Source organism: Molothrus aeneus, chromosome 1 (genome assembly GCF_037042795.1).
Source record: "Molothrus aeneus isolate 106 chromosome 1, BPBGC_Maene_1.0, whole genome shotgun sequence".
In the NCBI taxonomy this organism is placed as follows: Eukaryota; Metazoa; Chordata; class Aves; order Passeriformes; family Icteridae; genus Molothrus; species Molothrus aeneus.
Genome location: NC_089646.1, coordinates 61,928,240 through 61,946,313, shown reverse-complemented (window position 1 = coordinate 61,946,313; position 18,074 = coordinate 61,928,240). Strand labels below are relative to the sequence as shown.

The following is an 18,074-nucleotide window of genomic DNA, read 5'->3' as shown; positions in this document are numbered from 1 at the left end:
GCACAAATTTTTTTTTCCAATGAGGAGTCTTAACAAAAACCCTTTGAAATATTTGCTTTAAATTTTCTTTTGACTAGTTTAAATTTTTTTTTCTACCGAACCAAGATGAATCATATCTAATAAATCACATGTGTTTTTTCACTAACCATCTATTAGTACGAATGAGATTGATTTCCTGAGTTTGAGGTCCCCTCTGGATCATCTCTTTCTGGGCAAGTTGCTGCTTTAGAAACTCAGGGTACTCAGCAGATGATGGAAAATGCTGAGATGTTTCTGGACTCCTTTGCTGCCGAGCTCTGTGCAACAGTACTGTGCTAATTCAGGGGGACTTAAAATGTCAGGGCCCACAAAAGGTAATTTCTTTCTCTGTCAACTGGATACTAATTATGGGAGGGTGTGGAAAACCACATTTGTTTGGGGTTTTACCTAGAAGATGTTTGGGCTTTTTTTCAAATAGAGAAATACAAATGCAGAAGTGAAGATTTGAGAAGTGCCTGGAGTTGGTTCCACCCCAACTATTAATAGTTGTGTTTGGGATTAACTGAACTGGATAATTCCCTGACTAGAGAACGTCTTTCACATGCTCCTTCTCTCTTGACAGAGATCACCCATTAGTTCCCTTGTTCAAGTTGTCATCCTTGTTTTCCTTAAGACCAGACTCAATTGAGAGGAAAAAAAAGGTGGTAAAATGAGATCTTGGATCGCTATTTAGACTATAGTAGAAGGTAGTTGTATAACTTCTTTCAGCATGCTAGTTCTGCTGAGGAGTGTGGAGTGAGGCTTGTACAACTGTTCTGTATTCCCTTCTGCTCTGATGTATAGCAAGATGTACGGAAGGCTTCAGTCAAGTGCTCCCCAACTACTGTGTCTAGAAAATGAGGAAATGAGGATCAGATGTTTTTCTCTATCCCCATGAAGTGTATTGGTAGATGAAGCTCCCCAAAGCAAAAGTTTACATCAGTATGTCAGGTGTTCGATGGAGCTCCTGACTTGTGTTTGCATAAACCATCTTTCCAGACATGAAAGGTCCATATGGAATGAGCCTAAATTTGACAGTTATAGTTAGCAGTGTAGCATTAAGTCATGTATATCATCATGAGAAGAAGACAGCTCTTTAGACCTCTGTTTAATCTGTTCTTTTTTCCTTTGTCTTATTTACATCTTCAGGGACTCATCTCGTCCTGTGTAGTAAGAATGTGAATGCAAAAGAAATTGTCCTGGCATGATGAAAGTGGAACTTTGTGTGTGATTCTCGTTAATGTCCTTTCTTGCAGACACTGCTGCAAGTCTGAAAGCTGGTGCTTTCCTGTTTGCATATCATTCCCAAGGAGTCAAGAAACCAGAGTGCTTGTTGGTGGGATTGTGTCAGTGTTAGTTAAAACAGGCTTTATCCTTACAAATAGGGTTTAGTTGTCTGGCTTGTTCGAAGCAGTGAGAAAATTTCTCTGATGTTGCCATATTTGGTTTTGACTTCCGGATAAAGAACGGTTGCTCTTGGATGGGTGGTGGTAAATGAAAATGCATTTTTAAAATTTTTTACCTCTTTTGATGATTAATTGTAATGATTAATTCCTCTTTTCAGAATTACTGTTGGTTGCCCATTTTTAGGGAGATTCTTAGTCTATATCAGGAGTGGTTGGGGACTCTTAAGTCTTTACTCTGTATCTTGAATACACTAGATGAAAGTGAAGAAAGAAGCCTAAAAGAATGTGTTGTGCTGCTTGGAGTGTGGTTAACAGCTTTGCTTTTGAAACTGAATATCACCACTGACAGCATCATATATATTTAGGTAAAACACAAAACTAACTGTGAGGTTAGGCCTAAAATATGAAACTCTGTGCCATGCATCTCCTTACCTTCAGTTTAAATGGGCAAACCACATTTTTAAGGCTGTTCTTAGTACTCTCCAGGGACAGAACAAGAACCAGGAGGCACAAATTGAAATATAAGAAATTTTATTTAAACATAAGGAAAAGCTTCTTTTACAGTGGAGGTGATTGAGCTCTGGCAGAGATTGCCCAGAGGTTGTGGAGTGTCCATCCTTAGGGATAATCAAAAGCTGTCTGGACCTTCTCTGGTTGCTGCTGCTTTGAGCAGTGAGGGCTTGCACCAGATGATCTCCAGAGGTCCCTTCCCACCTCAACCACTCCGTGATTCTGGGATATTTTAAATAAATATAAACAGCAACAGAAAAACTCAAGAGGATTTAGATACAAACACTATGCATAATGAATTTGCTTAATGCTGGTGGAGACCCTTACTCCAGGGGTAAATTTTGTGGTTTCACACTTTAGAAAGTAGTACCCTAAAGTAAGGGTTTCTTGTCCCATGCAGAATGCATCCTCATTTCCTGACTTAAAAGAATTTCCTGTGCAATCCTGTAGGCCTGGTCAGCCTCAGGAAGGAGGAACTTTTATTTCCAAATTCCTTGCCTGCTAGGCAGAATGAAATATTCCCACTGGAAATATACATTTCATCAGTTTGATTTACAACAAGACCTCAATGCTTTTTAAAGAAAAAACATTTTTTTCTGAATTTGTCCTTCAAATATATGGGTTTTTTATTTTTCTATGTAGAATTTTGGTTTTAAGGACTATTTTCAACACCCTGGATGAAATGTAAGGTTTTAGCTCTTATTTTTTTAGGAGTTTTGTTGATGTCTGTGTGGATTTTTTGAAAAGGAGCTATTAAAGCAAAGGTCAAGTACAAAATTGTCACTCATCACATGCTTATCTAGCTTATTTTTAAACTAATACACAAGTGTCTGAGTATCACATGCTCTTTCTTGCATTGCAGACTGGTGCCAGTCCTGGTGTCTTTTTTGCTTTTATGAGATAAATGTCTAGTGTTTTTTGTTTGCAGTGACTATGGCTTGTGAGTCATGTATGTCATATAATGTTGCTTTGTTTCTGAAGTTTTGCAGAAGGTAGATGGAGTCTCCACATTTTAACTTGGTATTAGGCTGAAAACTGCAGCTGGAGAATGTTTACTGAAGGGTTTGTTTAGTCATTCACATTCCTCTTTTCTAACAGTTTGGTTTAGATCATTTGTTAAAGAGCTTAAAGAAGAACTCCCTTTATTATTGGTGCAGATGGGAGAGGGTTTTTGTCTGCAAGTTATGGTTTTTAGCTAATTTTCTAAAATGTCTTTTTCCTTTACAAAACTGTATCAGTCACTATTTAAAATTTTAAGTATGGGTAAAATAGTGTAGTAATTTATTACTAGTCAAATACATGTTGAATCTTTTGTCTTTTGCTTTAGCTATATTATAATTCTTCAGTAAAATGAAATGTAATAAATTTTGAGATACTGTTTTTAATTTACCATTTAGGACTAGACTAGGACTAGTCTAAAGAACAGTTTTGTGGAATAGAGAGAAAATATTAGTAGAAGTTAAACTATTTAAGGAAGTATCAACATCTTTAGGACAGCTCAGCTTGTGTGATCACCAAGCACTCTATAACCATGTAAATAACCTTTGATCCTGACTCAAGAGTTAGAAGTGATGTCTTCTCTCGGCTTGGCCATTTTGCTTGAACAGGAGGAGTATGATAGTGTTGTGCTTGTTGGCTTGTGTCTGCAGTTGCTAGGTTTGCAGGGTGTCTTCCTATATCTGCAGCTGGTCTCAGAAGTGTTTTTTAGACATGTTAAAATCTTAATCCAGCTTTTTTTTTTTGGTGGGAACAGGGAATGTACTCCAAGTTTAGAGGTATGTGTATGGGAAAGCCTCAAACAAGCTTGTACAAGCTTGTTTGTTGTAGGTTCCTTTCTTCTGTAAATGTTTCACTAACACACTCAGTATACAACCCCTGCAGCTGTGCTGCAAGTCAGGCTGCTGCAGACACTTTTTAAGCTGCTGGTATGTAACACAATCATTCTTTGTGGTTCAGACAGCTGCTGAACTTACTGCAGAGACTATAATAGGAATTTTCATCATTAAGCTTAAACTAGGCCTTGCTTGTTCATTCCAGCAGCTTATGTATTTTTGAGTGTTTGAGTGTTTTGTTACCTTGAGTGTAGTATTAAAGTCAAATATAGGAGTGAAGCTATACCTCTTAATAAAACAAAAGTCAGTTAAAACAGAGAGTCACAATCACAGAATGGTTTGGGTTGGAAGAGCCTTAAGGATTGCCTCGATCCAACCCCCCTGCCATCCCCAGGGACACCTTCCCCTAGATCAGGTTGCTCAAAAGCCCATCCAACCTGGCCTTGAACAATTCAGGGTATGGAGCATCCAGAACTTCCCTGTTTCAGTGCACCACCAACCTGACAGTGAAGAATTTCCACCTTACATCTAATTTATAACCTACTTCCTTTCAGTTTGATTTATGTATATTCTTTTAAATGGCACTTACTGCTAGTTAGTTCTCAAAGGTAATATTGCTCTACCTATATCCACTTAAAACTCTGGTCTCTGCTGTCCTCCTGCTCTTCTTTCTTTAGGAGTTTAGGATTTATGATGTCTTATGTACACGTGGAATATTTTATGAATGTTGTTGAATACTGTATGCTCAATTATTTTCTTATGCGAACAATATGTGGGGAAAAGTAAAGTTCTCTTTTGAAGTAAAATTATGAGAGCAATACATAAATACTCAGTAAATAAAATGGCTTTTTTATTTTGGTCTAGAGGAACTGAATGGCTTTATTTTCCAAAGGGATGAATGCTCCTCTGTGAAGCAAAGCTAAGAGATAGAGACCTATCTCCAGTCTTCTGAGACTGGAAAGTTTGATTCTATAGTTTGAATAAACTGCCTTAGACATGAACACACACAAACAGCTTACTGCACATCTGCTCATTGGGGGCTTTTCTTTTTTGTTTATACAGTTTACAATCAATTTAATGCAATCAGGTCCATTCCACCCCCCCCCCTCCCCCCCCCCACTTTTCTATTATGTGTGGTAAAGGTGTGTTGGTAGAAGAGAGTTTAGGATTTTAGGGTGAATTCAAGTTGAGTGAATTCAGAAGTTAAAATACAGCCAAATGTAACTCACAACAAAACTGATAAATTTAACCTTTTGTTTTTGGTAAGACTTATTTACATTTTGGGTTGATATGAACATTTCAAAGGAATATGGAGAGGCACAAATATACTCCTCCATTCAGGAAACTAAATTATGGGCACACATCTGCTCACACTCATACATGTGGACACAAACCTAAACCCGGAGCAGCAGAAGTCCTTGGTCTCTAGGGAGGAGGAGTGTTCTTGTTGGGTTTCAGGGCCTCAGAGAGATGAGATCAGCTGTGGTGCAGCTTGTTCCAATACTTGATGGCTCTCATGGTATAATACTTTCTTTGGTCTGATGGTATTTTCCTGTTTTACAACTTGCATCCAATGCTTCTAATCCTGAGACCTCGAACCTCCAACAACAGCCTGGCTGTGCCTTCACTGTATGCTCCCATCATCCCTTTGTAGACAGCAGTAAGAGCTCCTCATTCCAACAAGGAACAAACCAGTTTTCTTCATGAGGTTCCCCCTTAGCCCCTTTCCCCAGGCTATTGATGTCCCTCTGAACAGCAAACCCGCCTTCCAGCATGTGAAGTAATCTTCCCAGCTCCACTTTTAGATTTGCTGCAGATATATTACATCCCTTCACCTCTATTGCTAATAAAGTTGGGAGATTGGAGTGTCCCCAGCATCAGTCAGTCCCTGAAGAACACATCACCAGTTAGACTTTGCACTGCTCACCACATCCCAAGAGTCCAGCCCATTTTTAACCCACTCTAATGAACACCTATTCAATCCATATCACAGAATCTTGACTTTACAGATTCTAGAGGAGCCTTGCAAGTAAAAAACATGAAAAATATCAAGTCTCACGACATCTCCAGTCTTCCCCATCCCACAGGGTTAGTCACCACCTCTTTGTAGAAGGCAAGGTCAGTTTGTGTCTTCGGACAGCTCAGCCTCTTGAGGAAAATGTCTATTTAACCCATGTCTAGAAAAGCACATAAGTGTCTTGTAGTACGTCATCAACCATATTTGTGAAAGCATTCTTGCAGGGAAGTAACTGGTCTGTGTTCTGTGGGAATCCATCAGCTTGTTGGGTCTTGTTCAGCAGCCCATAGGCACATCCTGCAAAACTCCCTATCATCCAAAAGGCTGGGTCTTTTAAAGAACTTGATTGAAGCTGAAAAAATAGTTCAAGTCAGCCATTGCAAAGATAATGTTGTAGCCAGATGGAGATGTGGAAATGTGAAAAAAGCTGCCATTTGAGTATTGACTAAGGCCTGTAAACAACTGAATTGCTGAGCTACTTTGTGTTTTGTCTGTCCATTCCTTTTTATTGTTAAGTCTTGCTTTGGATGACTAGGGCTGCCTCTTGTGTATTTTCCAGCCTGTAATGTCTAGAAGGCTGTTTAGACCCTGAATCCCCAAGAGGTTCTGTGGCCTGTTTTTAATGCTCTGATTTATGCATTAAGTGCTTTAGTAATGGTCTTTCTGATTTTCTTTTAAATGACTGACCGTAACTGTCTGAGTTGCAATGGAAGTGACAAGGCAAAAAAAAAAAAGTCATATTAAAGTCTAAAGGTCGTTGTCCATCTTAGTGCTTAAAAAAAAAAAAAAAAAAAAAAAAGCTAGCAAATTATGGTTTCTGTCAGAGCTGGCAGCAATTGAACTGGAAAAGTTTCAGGCTCACCACAGGCTTGAGTAGTTAAAGAGGAAATCAAAGCATACAAACACTGGCCAACTAGCTTGGAAGAATGTCAGACCATTCCAGTCACTGGGATGAGAGGACACTGCAGGAGAGTTACAACCTTACAGGTCACCAGATGCAAGACAAGATGAACAACTTAAGAAAATGGCAGGGAAAAAAAACGCAGAAAGTAGAATAAAAGATTTGAGGAATTATTAGAATGGGAGAATTTTAGAGTAGTAAAGCAGATGGAGAAGTTGATGATCATTAGTAGTGAAAAACTACAGTTTTCCTGGTGTTCTGCACTGTCATTAGTTTTAAAGTCTGCAAAACATATATTTTATGTTAAATATTAAATACATTCAAAGAATAACATTACAAAATAATGAAAATAAAATAATTCATAACTCTTTGTTAAGAAAGTTATGTCCATGGTCTGACTGACTCAGCTCTGTAACTGTGCAAAAAGGAGATTAATTTGCTTCTGAAAAATCCCTTTGGAGACTCTTAAAGGCAAACATATAAGGGCCCTGGTTTAAATTTCTGTTTTTAAAAGAAATCAGTCCATGCATCTTATAAGAAAATCTGTTTAAATCAGTTCATTAAATTGTTTGGGAAATCTGTGATTTAGGATTGGCAATTAGTGTTGAAATGTGTGGTCTTCTTTGATTTTACATTGACAAAGTAATACATAGGGAGGGGTATGTATTTGAAGCATGTATGTATCTACCTACCTCTGCACAGATGCTTTTATTTCCCAGCAGGACTAACCATTTTATTGCAAGATAGAAATGACATTTAGGAGCAACGGCATAGTATTAATTGCTTAGATCCTTGTCCACATTGGAGTTTCTAACAGTCCTACTGCTACCACAACCAGTAGGATGTTTTGGGACAGAAAGCTTTGTGTGCATGCAGTCATTGGGAAGGGCTTCTAGTGATGCCTGAAAGATAGGCTGGAAATAAATCCCCATAGAGTGATGTCTACAGAGCAGGTATTTGTTGACTGCAGTGCTGGTGGTGAGGGGGATATCTCCTCCTAACTCACCCACCTTTGTCAAGTGCTCTGGTATATTTGTACAGTAGGTATTGTTTAGTGTCACTATGTCACTACACCATCATCATGTAGGCTCCAGAACTAATTTACATTGCATGATCTCATGGTTATTAGTTCTTTCGCACTGCACTTGCATCTGCCCAATTTGGGGGTTGTCAGGGGTCTTTGATGAAGGCTTCCAAGGTCTTCGTAGATCTGAACTTTTCAACTTTGTCTTTGGAGCATGTGCAGTTACAGTGTTCCTTGGTCTGTCTGGTCTTAACTGGTCTAAATTCTTAATTTTCTGTCTGATTGGCTTTGCACTTGCAATTTTTCATTGGTACTATACTTATCTTTATCTAAAGCTATCCACCTGGTGAGGTTTTTTCTTTTTTTTTTGTCTATTCAACATTAAGCAACTAGTTAACTGTATACTAGTCACTATATTGTATAAAAAGGTATTTATATCAGGTTATTTAGGTATAAAAGGCTATCATTCAGGTTATATTGATATCAGGTTCCATAGATATATAAAAGATATATAGATAGATATATAGATATATAAAATAGATAGATATATATAGATATATAAAAGATCATGATTCAGGTTATATTGATATCTTATAACTCAAGCTATATAAGCAATATATAACTTTGACTTAAGTTATAATTGGTGAGTTTGTTTTTATTATGCAGTTACTTCCATTATTTTACCCAGACAATTCAGATCCAGTTTCCCACAGACATTTTACAAATGCTTTTTTGGAAATTAGTCTGATGGCAATCTCAGATAAAGTCTAAATTAAGCCTGGTAGTTATAGTGCTCCTGAAATATGACTTTTTTTTTTCCCCTCAGGATGTTTTGACCAGTACAAAAACAATACCTTTTATCCCAAGAATCTGTGTGGTACCTGCTGTATGTTACAGAATTAACGGCAGCCTAATGTTTCCTGTGAGATTTCACCACTCTAAAAGGGTCTGTCCCAAAACCCATTCAGGAAGTAAAAACAATAGCTCTTGTCACAGGCAGTGGTCTACTTTTCAGCCATGTTTTCTGTGGGGTTGGTTCAGGAGCTGCTAATGTTATGAAGATGCATGGTAAATCAAGTGGATTGATTATAGAAGGACACTTGACTCCCTTTAGCCTTCTTCCAATCATAGAGATCTGCTGAAATGCTTCATTCCTGAAACAGGACTTTAAATGTGCTCATTATACACACCCACGCCCCTAAAATTCACAATTTTAATTGAAACAGTAGTATGTCATTAAAACCTTTGAAAGCTTGATTTTTAAAAGCTTTGGAAATTGTTCATTACTAACCCAATTATGTTTTGCAGCACATTCTCTGTAAGTTTTGCTAAGTCATCTGCCCCCCAGTAGAGTATTTTAAATACAATTACACTGTTTGTTGCTTTAAATACTAAGGCAGTTGTCAAATCACAGCCCTCTGGAACTTTATAAATTAAAGCAAGTCTCCAAGAATCCTGTTCTCAGGGGTCATTTTTCAGCCACTGCTGTTCATTAGGAGGGATCTGAGAGTAGCAGTTCCTCATGATAAAGTGATGTTGGGCTGTTCTGTTGCTGTGTCTCTGGGATTAGCTGTGAGCAGATTTCTAAGAAAGTATCTTTTTTCTGAGATTCTTCTGCCATAGCTCTTCATTTCTACCCCCTTCGTTACTACTGTTTGACTAAGACCAGGAGTCATTATCTTCTAAATATTATTGCTGTTTATGATGTGCTGAAAGAATTGATGACTTGTAGTTAGAATGCCATGGCATTTTCTGCTCCATGCAACCACAGAACCTCATTTATCTACCTGTGCTGTTTTAGCTGAGTTGCTTTCTTGATATTAATGCCTGTCTTGATCTGCCCCCAAAACTGATTTCTACATAGCCACGAAGCTATTTGGAAATACTTCTAAAATAAGTTATGTCTCTGTGAATCATAGGGCTTTAGTTTGAATTGGAAAAAAAAAAACCCAACAAACAAAACCATTGCAGTTTCCAGTAAGCATCAAGCACTGTTTTGGGTCAGGATGGGGAGCATAGATGTGTGCACCTTAGCAGTGGGACATTTTGTCTTTTAATATCAATTTAGAATGCCTTAATATATTAATTCAGTTGCAAAACTGTGTGGCCAGAGTAACTAATCAAGAAGTTCATTAGACAAACACTGAAAAGTGCCATTAATGTACTTGATTTTAAATCATTGACCTTGAAGTGAGCAAGGTGAATGTAAGTGATATAACTACACAGCTGTGACCTTTGAATTACCTGCACTTGACTGTAGGAATTCAGTTTCAGAAAATGCAAATATTTAAAGTACGAAATTGAATCATATTATGGCTTATCAAACCAATGGAGCTCCTTCTCTCCAAATTCCTTTTGATTAGTAACTAGTGAGACATTACCAAATAAAACACTGGCTTCCAATATCTTTAGAAGAGGAAAATTTAATGCATTTCCTTGCCACTTTGCTGAACATGGCATGAGTAGCAGATTTAAAAAACAGCATCTCATGGTGGCATCCTACTTTGAGAAAAATGTGTGCAGTCCCATGTGTTGTATGGTATTGCTTGAAGCGTCATACTATTTTCTGCTAGAACTCTTTTGAGAGACTTTTTAGGCTGGCATTGCACTTTCAGAGAACTTTTATCACAGCATATCTCTAAAATACTTGGCTACAAAGATAAGTTCAGACAAGTCCTGTTCTTATCATATCGAAAATGTTGTAACCTCAAGTGTGTGTGTGTACCTGTGGCTGGTGTCCAAGCTCAGTCTGAACAAGCTGGGATACCAGAAGCAGTATTTCTGTAATAATGTGGTTTGCTGCTTAGACTAATTAGCCTTTATGAGAAATTGCTTGCCGCTGTTTCAAAGGTATTTTAAATCTTGAATATTTTGTGAAAGTGAAAACAACCTCCCATACCCCAAATACTTGTCAGGAAGTTATACTCCCTGCCATTGTGGGTTGAAAAGCTTTATTGTAAAATGTGCAAACTTCAAGCAAAAGAATAGTTTCCTGAAAACAAGTCAGGCAGATTGGGCATGCCTTTTTTTTTTTTTTAATTTTCCTGTGAACAATTTTTTCCCCCCGATCCATTACAGTTATGCTTGAGGGAATTTAGATATTTTGGAAGTAAAAGTAGATTTCATAGAGGTAGAATGCAAAGAAGTATTACTGGCATTTAATTCTACAAATATAATATGATATTTGCTATAAGTATAGTGTCAGTGTTGTTAGGTTTTCAAAACTTGGTATTCTAAGCAGAAAAACATTTGTAGAACTCTACTAGCTTTTGATGAATAATTTGTGACTAGTATCCATCTTTTCACCTGCTGGCAATAGGTATTTTGTGTATTTCTTTTGCTCAGTCAAGCCTGCAAAGGGAGTTTTCTCTGTATTCACACTACAGAATGTTTTTGTCAAAATGACATTTGATAGAAACTGTAGAAATATCTTTTAAAAGCATAAATCTCTTCTCTAACCTGTATTTTGAAGCAAGCAAATGATGTTGTCCTTTCAGGAAAACCATAGTTTTAATACAAAATATTCTTGGCCTGGAGCTGTTGAGACCACCTGAGGAAGTCTGGTGGTAGGTGCAAAGAAATGGTATGGGGGGCAGTGATGAGCAATCTTTCCATGTTTGTACTGATGTAATGTGCCAGGGGGGTCAGTGGCACTGCAATACTGGCAGAATTTTTTCTTTTGTTTTTTTAAAACAGGGCAAGCTTCATAAAATTTTGAACATGTAAAGTTAGTCAGATCTCATGATGGCAAATATTAGTGTTTAGTCTGAATTGTGATTAATGATTTTATGCAAATTGCCACTTTGGTACACCACCTCAGGAGCAAGCAGGATTTTACCAGATTATTCCAGCTATTGAGGGAACACTTCCCCAAGACTAACCACCTGCAGAGTAGCAGAGATCTTCTATCATATTTTATATATATATGTATATGAGATATATATATATATATATATATATAGCTCATTGCAGCATTCAGCTCTCCCATCTTGCTCACAGATGTGTGGTCTTGATCAGTCACTTTCAATTTGAATGACACACACACTAATGGCTCATCACACACTGTAATTGAACTGTTTTCTGATCCTTGAATGAAAGATATTTTATATTTTTCCTATCTGAGGGTGGAATCTTGTCTTGACTAAACTTAGTGGCATAAGTCCTATTAAGAGGAACCAGCATTTTTTCCTCGTGTCTGCACTCTCATGCTTGTCTGCTGCTGAAATCCACTGATTAGTCCCACTGAAGGAAAGTCTTTATTTGTCTGCTGTGTCATAAGCATTCTTACTCATAATTAGTTCCATCTGTAAGGGGGAGCCTTTCATGTTAAGTGCATGTTTTATGAAGAATATTGCTGTTTTGAAAATGAAGAGTCAGGTTAGTATAATGCAAAACATGAGCATGTACTACCTAAACATTGTAAAGACCACTGTTACCTATGTCTATAAGAAAATTTTAGGCATTTTACCAAAATGTTGATGATGCTCAGTTTGGTAATGTGTTTGAAAAGTGTTTTAATTAGCCACATTGTTGTAATTTATCTGTGGATAATATTTTATCTGTGGATAATATTTTATCTTGCTGTGAATAGTTCTGTGTATTGGGCACATAACTGATTAAGGTTAATAATTCAAAGCAAAAGGTTAACAATTCAAAGTACCTTAATCAATTTAGTTTGTTGGAAAATCATGATTTGGTGTTTTTTATTCTGGAATAATTGGCAATTGCAAACACAATGATCATTAATTATTTTCTATAAGTGTCTGATTTCTTTGTGCAAAAAAAAAAAAAAAAAAGCTATGACCTGCATTAATACAAACTAACATTTACAAACCAGCTATAAATGCTTCAAGAATGCTCCCAGTTTAACACAAAGCAGATACACTCTTGCAAGTACTGGCTTCTTGGCTGTGTAGTCCTGTGTATGTGAGCTAGAGCTGTGGTAAAGGCTGGTTTTTAAGGAGATGTTGGTTTTAGGTGATCCACTTGGGGGTGGGTGCCACCTAGTAAGAGGCAGTGCTCAGATTCTCAGAGTTCCCAAAAGCCTTTTTCCACTTGATTGTGGTCTGAGTATGTGGCAGCATGGACATATGAGTAATTTGTTATGCTGGAAACTTGGAGAGGAGGCTGGCTTACTAGGGAAGAAACCACTACAGATCCTTGATTATACTTATGGTTTGGTTTAAATTTCTATTTTCAAGAATTGGTAATTCTTATATCTATGAAAAGTGATCAGTTCAGCATTTTTACAAGTAGTTTAAATCTGCATCCTTTTGTTGGTCAGCTGTATTCCAAAAGATTATCTCCTTATACAAGTTGTTATTAACAAATATAATACAAACAGGATATAGAAGTTTTGTCTCCTTTAGCTTGCTTTCTAAAACTGATCCTTTTGTATATTACATCTAAGCCTGTCTCTTTCTGATTTTGTTTTATCATCTCTAAGTACCAAAAAAAAAAGAAGAAACTAAATTATTTAGACATGTCCAATACTTCTTTTTTTATAGTAGGAGTAAGTTAATTACCACAGCAAAACTTGAAAAAAGTCTGCCTCCAAGTTCCAACTTTCAGCTCCTACCCCAAAATAAATCAACAAACCCTCTGAAATTGTACTCAAAGACCCTAGTAAATGTCTCGGAAGCAATACCACATACTACAGTGAATATTTGGAAAATATAATATTGTGAAAATATTGGCAAATATCATAATAATACTGTGAATATTTGGAAAATATCTTCTTCTTTATTGCTGCTTCTTTCTCCACATTTCCATGCTCTCTTTGTGACAGAGTTTGCTGAAGTACCATAGAAGAGCTGCTGTTACTGCATTTTTTCAGGTAGTGCAGTCTTGTAGGACAAGAGCATTGATTGAAGATGTGAGAATTATGCTCAAGGTTTGGAGATTTAAGATTTCAGTATTTGGCACTGGTGCATAGTACTTAACACTCCTAGTGTTTGCTATTTTTGCTGTAAAGCTTTTCAAATACTGCTACCCAAATATAGAGCAAAATACATAGTAAGGAATGTATATGATTTATGCATAAATAATGAGGAGAGGGGAGGAGAGAAAGCAGTGATGTGGTGTATTTTATAGACGCACCATACATGATAAGGAACAGGAAAATTCTATCTATATAGCATAAATTATCCTTTTTACTGTACCTCAACACCAGTTTATATTTTACATCTATTACACAGGATTAAGTTTAAAAGTTTTTTAAAATAACTTACTAATATTTCAGTTTTTAACAATCTTAGGATGACTTGACACACCTGAAGGTTGACAAAAAGCATTGTTTTCATTCAAGGTTACAGTTCAAGGCAACAAAAAATTTGTGATAAAGTTTTTTGTTGCCTTGAGGCAACTCTTAAGGCAGAATTTGCAAATTTAAGGAAATTATAAAAGTTGTTGTTGCATTTTTCTCATTTGTTGTTGTTTTTTTCCAAATCTGAGCTTCAATTTGAGCCCAATAAATTTACTTTATCCCAAGAGAAAAAAATCTTGGTGCATCCCTTTTTTACTGATGGCTGACAGTATTCTCTTCTGTGAGTGAAAAAGCCAGCATTAAAGTAACCTGCTGTTCAAGGGGCAGGATAGTTGTAGTAGAATTTCTTCTTCACCTGAGAAGTTTGACAAAATAGCAGGCAATTTTATTTTCTTGGAGAAAACAAAGGTTAGTACAGTACAAAGGTTAGTACATAATATCACACCTTTTGTGATTTAGTTCCAAAAGGGCAGACATATTTGTTCTGAAACTGATTTTATGTTTCCTTGACTGATCCGTAATGCTTTTTCTCCATGTAGCTGTGTGGAAAAAGGCTGGTTTGCTGAATAAATGATGTAGAGGAAGAGGAGTGTGACAGGGGTATGTCAGGATAGGAGCATGCTTAGAAATGAAGCGTTGGCTTGAATGGAGAGTTGTGCTTTAAAAACAAACTAACAAAAAAGAAAATCAAGAAAAGAAAAAAAAAGGAAGGAGACATGTTTTGCATAGCGGGACCATGGAGAGGAAGAAGTACCCATGGGCTTTGAGGGAAAGCCATTCATGGCAAAGTTTAGATGACAGTGACCTAGAAGAAAAATATTTTCATTTGCTACATAGTTACACAGACAAAGTATAAACCAATTATCTGCTTACACTTTCTTGATTTCAAGTCATACCTTTTACACATGCTTCAGATCCTGTGCAATGAAAGGCTTTTGATTTGCAGAAGAAAGGTGAGATACATCTGGTGAATAAGTTGTCTTTGGGTGGCAATTGGTCACTTTTTTGGAACAGGTTGTAAAGATTCAGATTTAGGGATTTTTTTCTATTTTTAATAGCCAGTTGGATATTTTACTGGCAACCTTTTTCATATATATTTTTAGTTAATAGAACAGTCTGATTGCTGCTGTTAAGCAGTGTATTTTAGTTTTCTGATCTGGAGTGAATGCTAAAATCTGATGTTTTGGTCTGGTAGGCACAACAAATAATATACATATCCAGAGAGAATCACAAACTACCTAAATGTTCTCCTAGAACTTAGGATTCTGTTGAATGGAGAAAGTCTTGGGGCTGAGGGAATGTGCAGTGGCAGGAGGGCAGCTGTACAAATGTTCTCGGCAGTGTTCTGCCCTTCCTGAACCCTTTCTTATGCAAAAGGAGCAGAACTAACATGTGAGTGGAGTCTTTGTGAAGAAAAACCTTTGGAGTTTGCAAAGCACTAATCAGCTAGTCATGTACACGCCAGACATCCTAATAGAAGACAAGATACATCCAAGTAGTGAACACAATCTTGGAGCTGGCGACTTCATCAAAACCCGCCCTGTGCTATATTTGCCTTTCCAGTATTGTTTTGAAAGTTCTCTGGTATTAGTTCCAACTATGCTATAGTTGGAACATTTGCCTTTTCTGGTACCTAAATGTTTTCCTGTCCTGTTAAATATCTCTATTGATGAGGGGATCAGGTGCATCCTCAGTAAGTCTGCAGATGACACTGAAGTTGGGCTGGGGTGTAGATCTGCTGGAGGGTAGGAAGGGTCTGCAGAGGGAGCTGAACAGGCTGGGTTGATGGGTCAAGGCCCACATTAGGAATTTCAAAGACCAAATGCTGGGTCCTGCACTTGGATTGCAGCAACCCCTTGCAGTGCTACAGACTGGGGGAAGAGTGGACAGAACGCTGTCCTGTGGAAAAGCACCTGGGGATGCTGGTTCACGGTGGCTGACGTGAGCCAGCAGTGCCCAGGTGGCCAAAAGGCCAATGGCATCCTGGCCTGTGTCAGCAATAGTGTGGCCAGCAGGAGCAGGGCAGTGATTGTCCCTCTGTACTCAGCACTGGTGAGGCCGCACCTCTAATCCTCTGCTCAGCTGTGGGCCTCTCACTGCAAGGAGGAGATTGAGGGGCTGGAGTGGGAAGGGAAGGGAAACAGAACTGGGGAAGGATCAGGAGCACAAATCTGATGTGGAGCAGTTGAGGGAGCTGGGAGTGTTTAGCTGGAGAAAAGGAGGTTCAGGGGAGACCTTATCCCCCTCTAGAGATGCCTGAAAGGAGGGTGTAGCCTGGTGGGGATCGCTTGCCAGGAAACCAGTGACCTGGCAAGAGGAAATGGCCTCAAGCTGTGTCAGGGGAGGTTGAAGATGGACATGAGGAAGAGCATCTTCACTGAAAGTGTGGCCAGGCATTGAAACAGGTTGCCCTGGGAAGTGGTTAAGTCACCATTCTTGGAAGTGTTCAGGAGATGAATGTAGCACTTAGTGCTGTGGTTTATTTGATGCAGTGGTGATCAGTCAAATGTTGGACTTGATGATCTTGGAGGTCTCTTCCAGCCTTAAAGATTGTATGATTTTATGAAGCTGTGGCCTGGACAGAATTTATGGTCTTCAAGTAAGCATGAACAACAGAAATATTTAAAGAGTTTTTTGGGGTCTGTGAGGTTTTTAGGGCGTAGTTTTAAATGCTTTAACCCGAAGAAACCTAGAGCAATATCAGCTCTAAAAAGGGGAGAAGGGAAGAAAAGCACAACAGCTTTACAGTGAGAGGTAGTTTTTGTTTGTTTTGGTCTTTCCATCCTTGTACTCTGAATAAGTCTGCCTTTAGTATATTGTCAGGTAAATTAAAAGCAATCACATTATTTCTTCATTTTCTTGTAGGAGTTTTCATTAGTTTTGCAGTCTTTTGTGCCAAACTCTCTTTTCTAGTTGGTGATTCTGTCTTCATTACATTGTTTGTTCTATTTATACAAGCCAAAGTAAAGTTTAAAAAATGAATTGAAATGTCTTTTCAAGTATATGCACTTTTAAAAATCTACTTTCAGCCTTTTGGGACTTTTTTCATTTACTTTCTGGTTCAGGTTGGATTTCTTATGTAATAGAGGGATCGGAAACCTGGAAATTGATCTTTAGTAATGAAAAAATTATTAACCTGATTATACCTTTCTAAAAATTTTTAAATTGCTACTCTTAGTTTTGTTTGTGGTTCCCACTGATTGTTTTTCAAACTTTCATATAGATGTGAAAGATACTTTAAGAAGTATTCCATTGATTTAAAAACAAAATATTACTCTTTTCTGGTCATAGATATAAAAACTCATTTTTCCAGAGGTACTTAATAAATACAGCTGTGCCTATAAAGGCTTTCCTGGCTAGAAACTGAGTATTTTCATTTTTTGAACAGGTGTCTCAATGCATGTACCTACTGTAAAACTAAGCATGCCAGAGGAGATCTAGCAAGTTATCCTATTGAAGAACTGGTGGACAGAGCCAAGCAGTCTTTTCAAGGTAAGGAATTTTATCCCTACAATAACAGTCAGCCACTGAAGCGTATCTGGGCTTACCTTCACACATAATGATTGGGGCACAATATGACTCTGTTATTAATAGTCACAGCTGTGTCTCATGGTGTCTTTGTGGTAGAAAGCCATGCTTTTGTTATGGTGTACACCACTATTTGCAAAATGCAGTCTTTTAAGAAGTATTTTATTTTGATTTTGTATTCTTCAAGTGAATTTCTGTGCGTGGATCTTTTGGAGGTGATGTGGAAATGGTAAAATTTGTTCATTTTACTGTATCTCTAATTTCTTAAAGAAGGTGGTGGAAACCTTTTTCATTCAGCTATGAAAATTTAATGAGCCTCCCAAGGATTCTTAAATCCTATTCAGCAATACATTGCTTTTGCTGATAGTTGATTTAGTGGAGACATTCTGGGGTGTTTCTGAGACCCATACAAAGCTTATCAGCTTTTAACTTCAGTAGGATATCTGTAGTGTCACATGGATTCAATCAAATACTAAGTTTTTCCTGCAGTACACTATCTGGGGCCAGTATCTGCCTAAAGCTCTTGCATGTATGTTAGCAATGATAGCTTTATTGTATCTTAGTATTTGTTCT

The 18,074-nt window shown here is 37.6% G+C and overlaps 1 protein-coding gene across 1 annotated transcript in view; it reads left to right on the top strand.

Moving 5' to 3' along the window:
* The window catches only part of CDKAL1 (CDK5 regulatory subunit associated protein 1 like 1), a 387,536-nt gene that overhangs the window by 163,257 nt on the left and 206,205 nt on the right, over positions 1-18,074 (top strand). Inside the window, exon 9 of the mRNA XM_066558021.1 lies at positions 17,362-17,465. Within this exon, the coding sequence (XP_066414118.1) occupies positions 17,362-17,465 (104 nt within the window). The remainder of the gene's footprint in view (positions 1-17,361; positions 17,466-18,074) is intronic.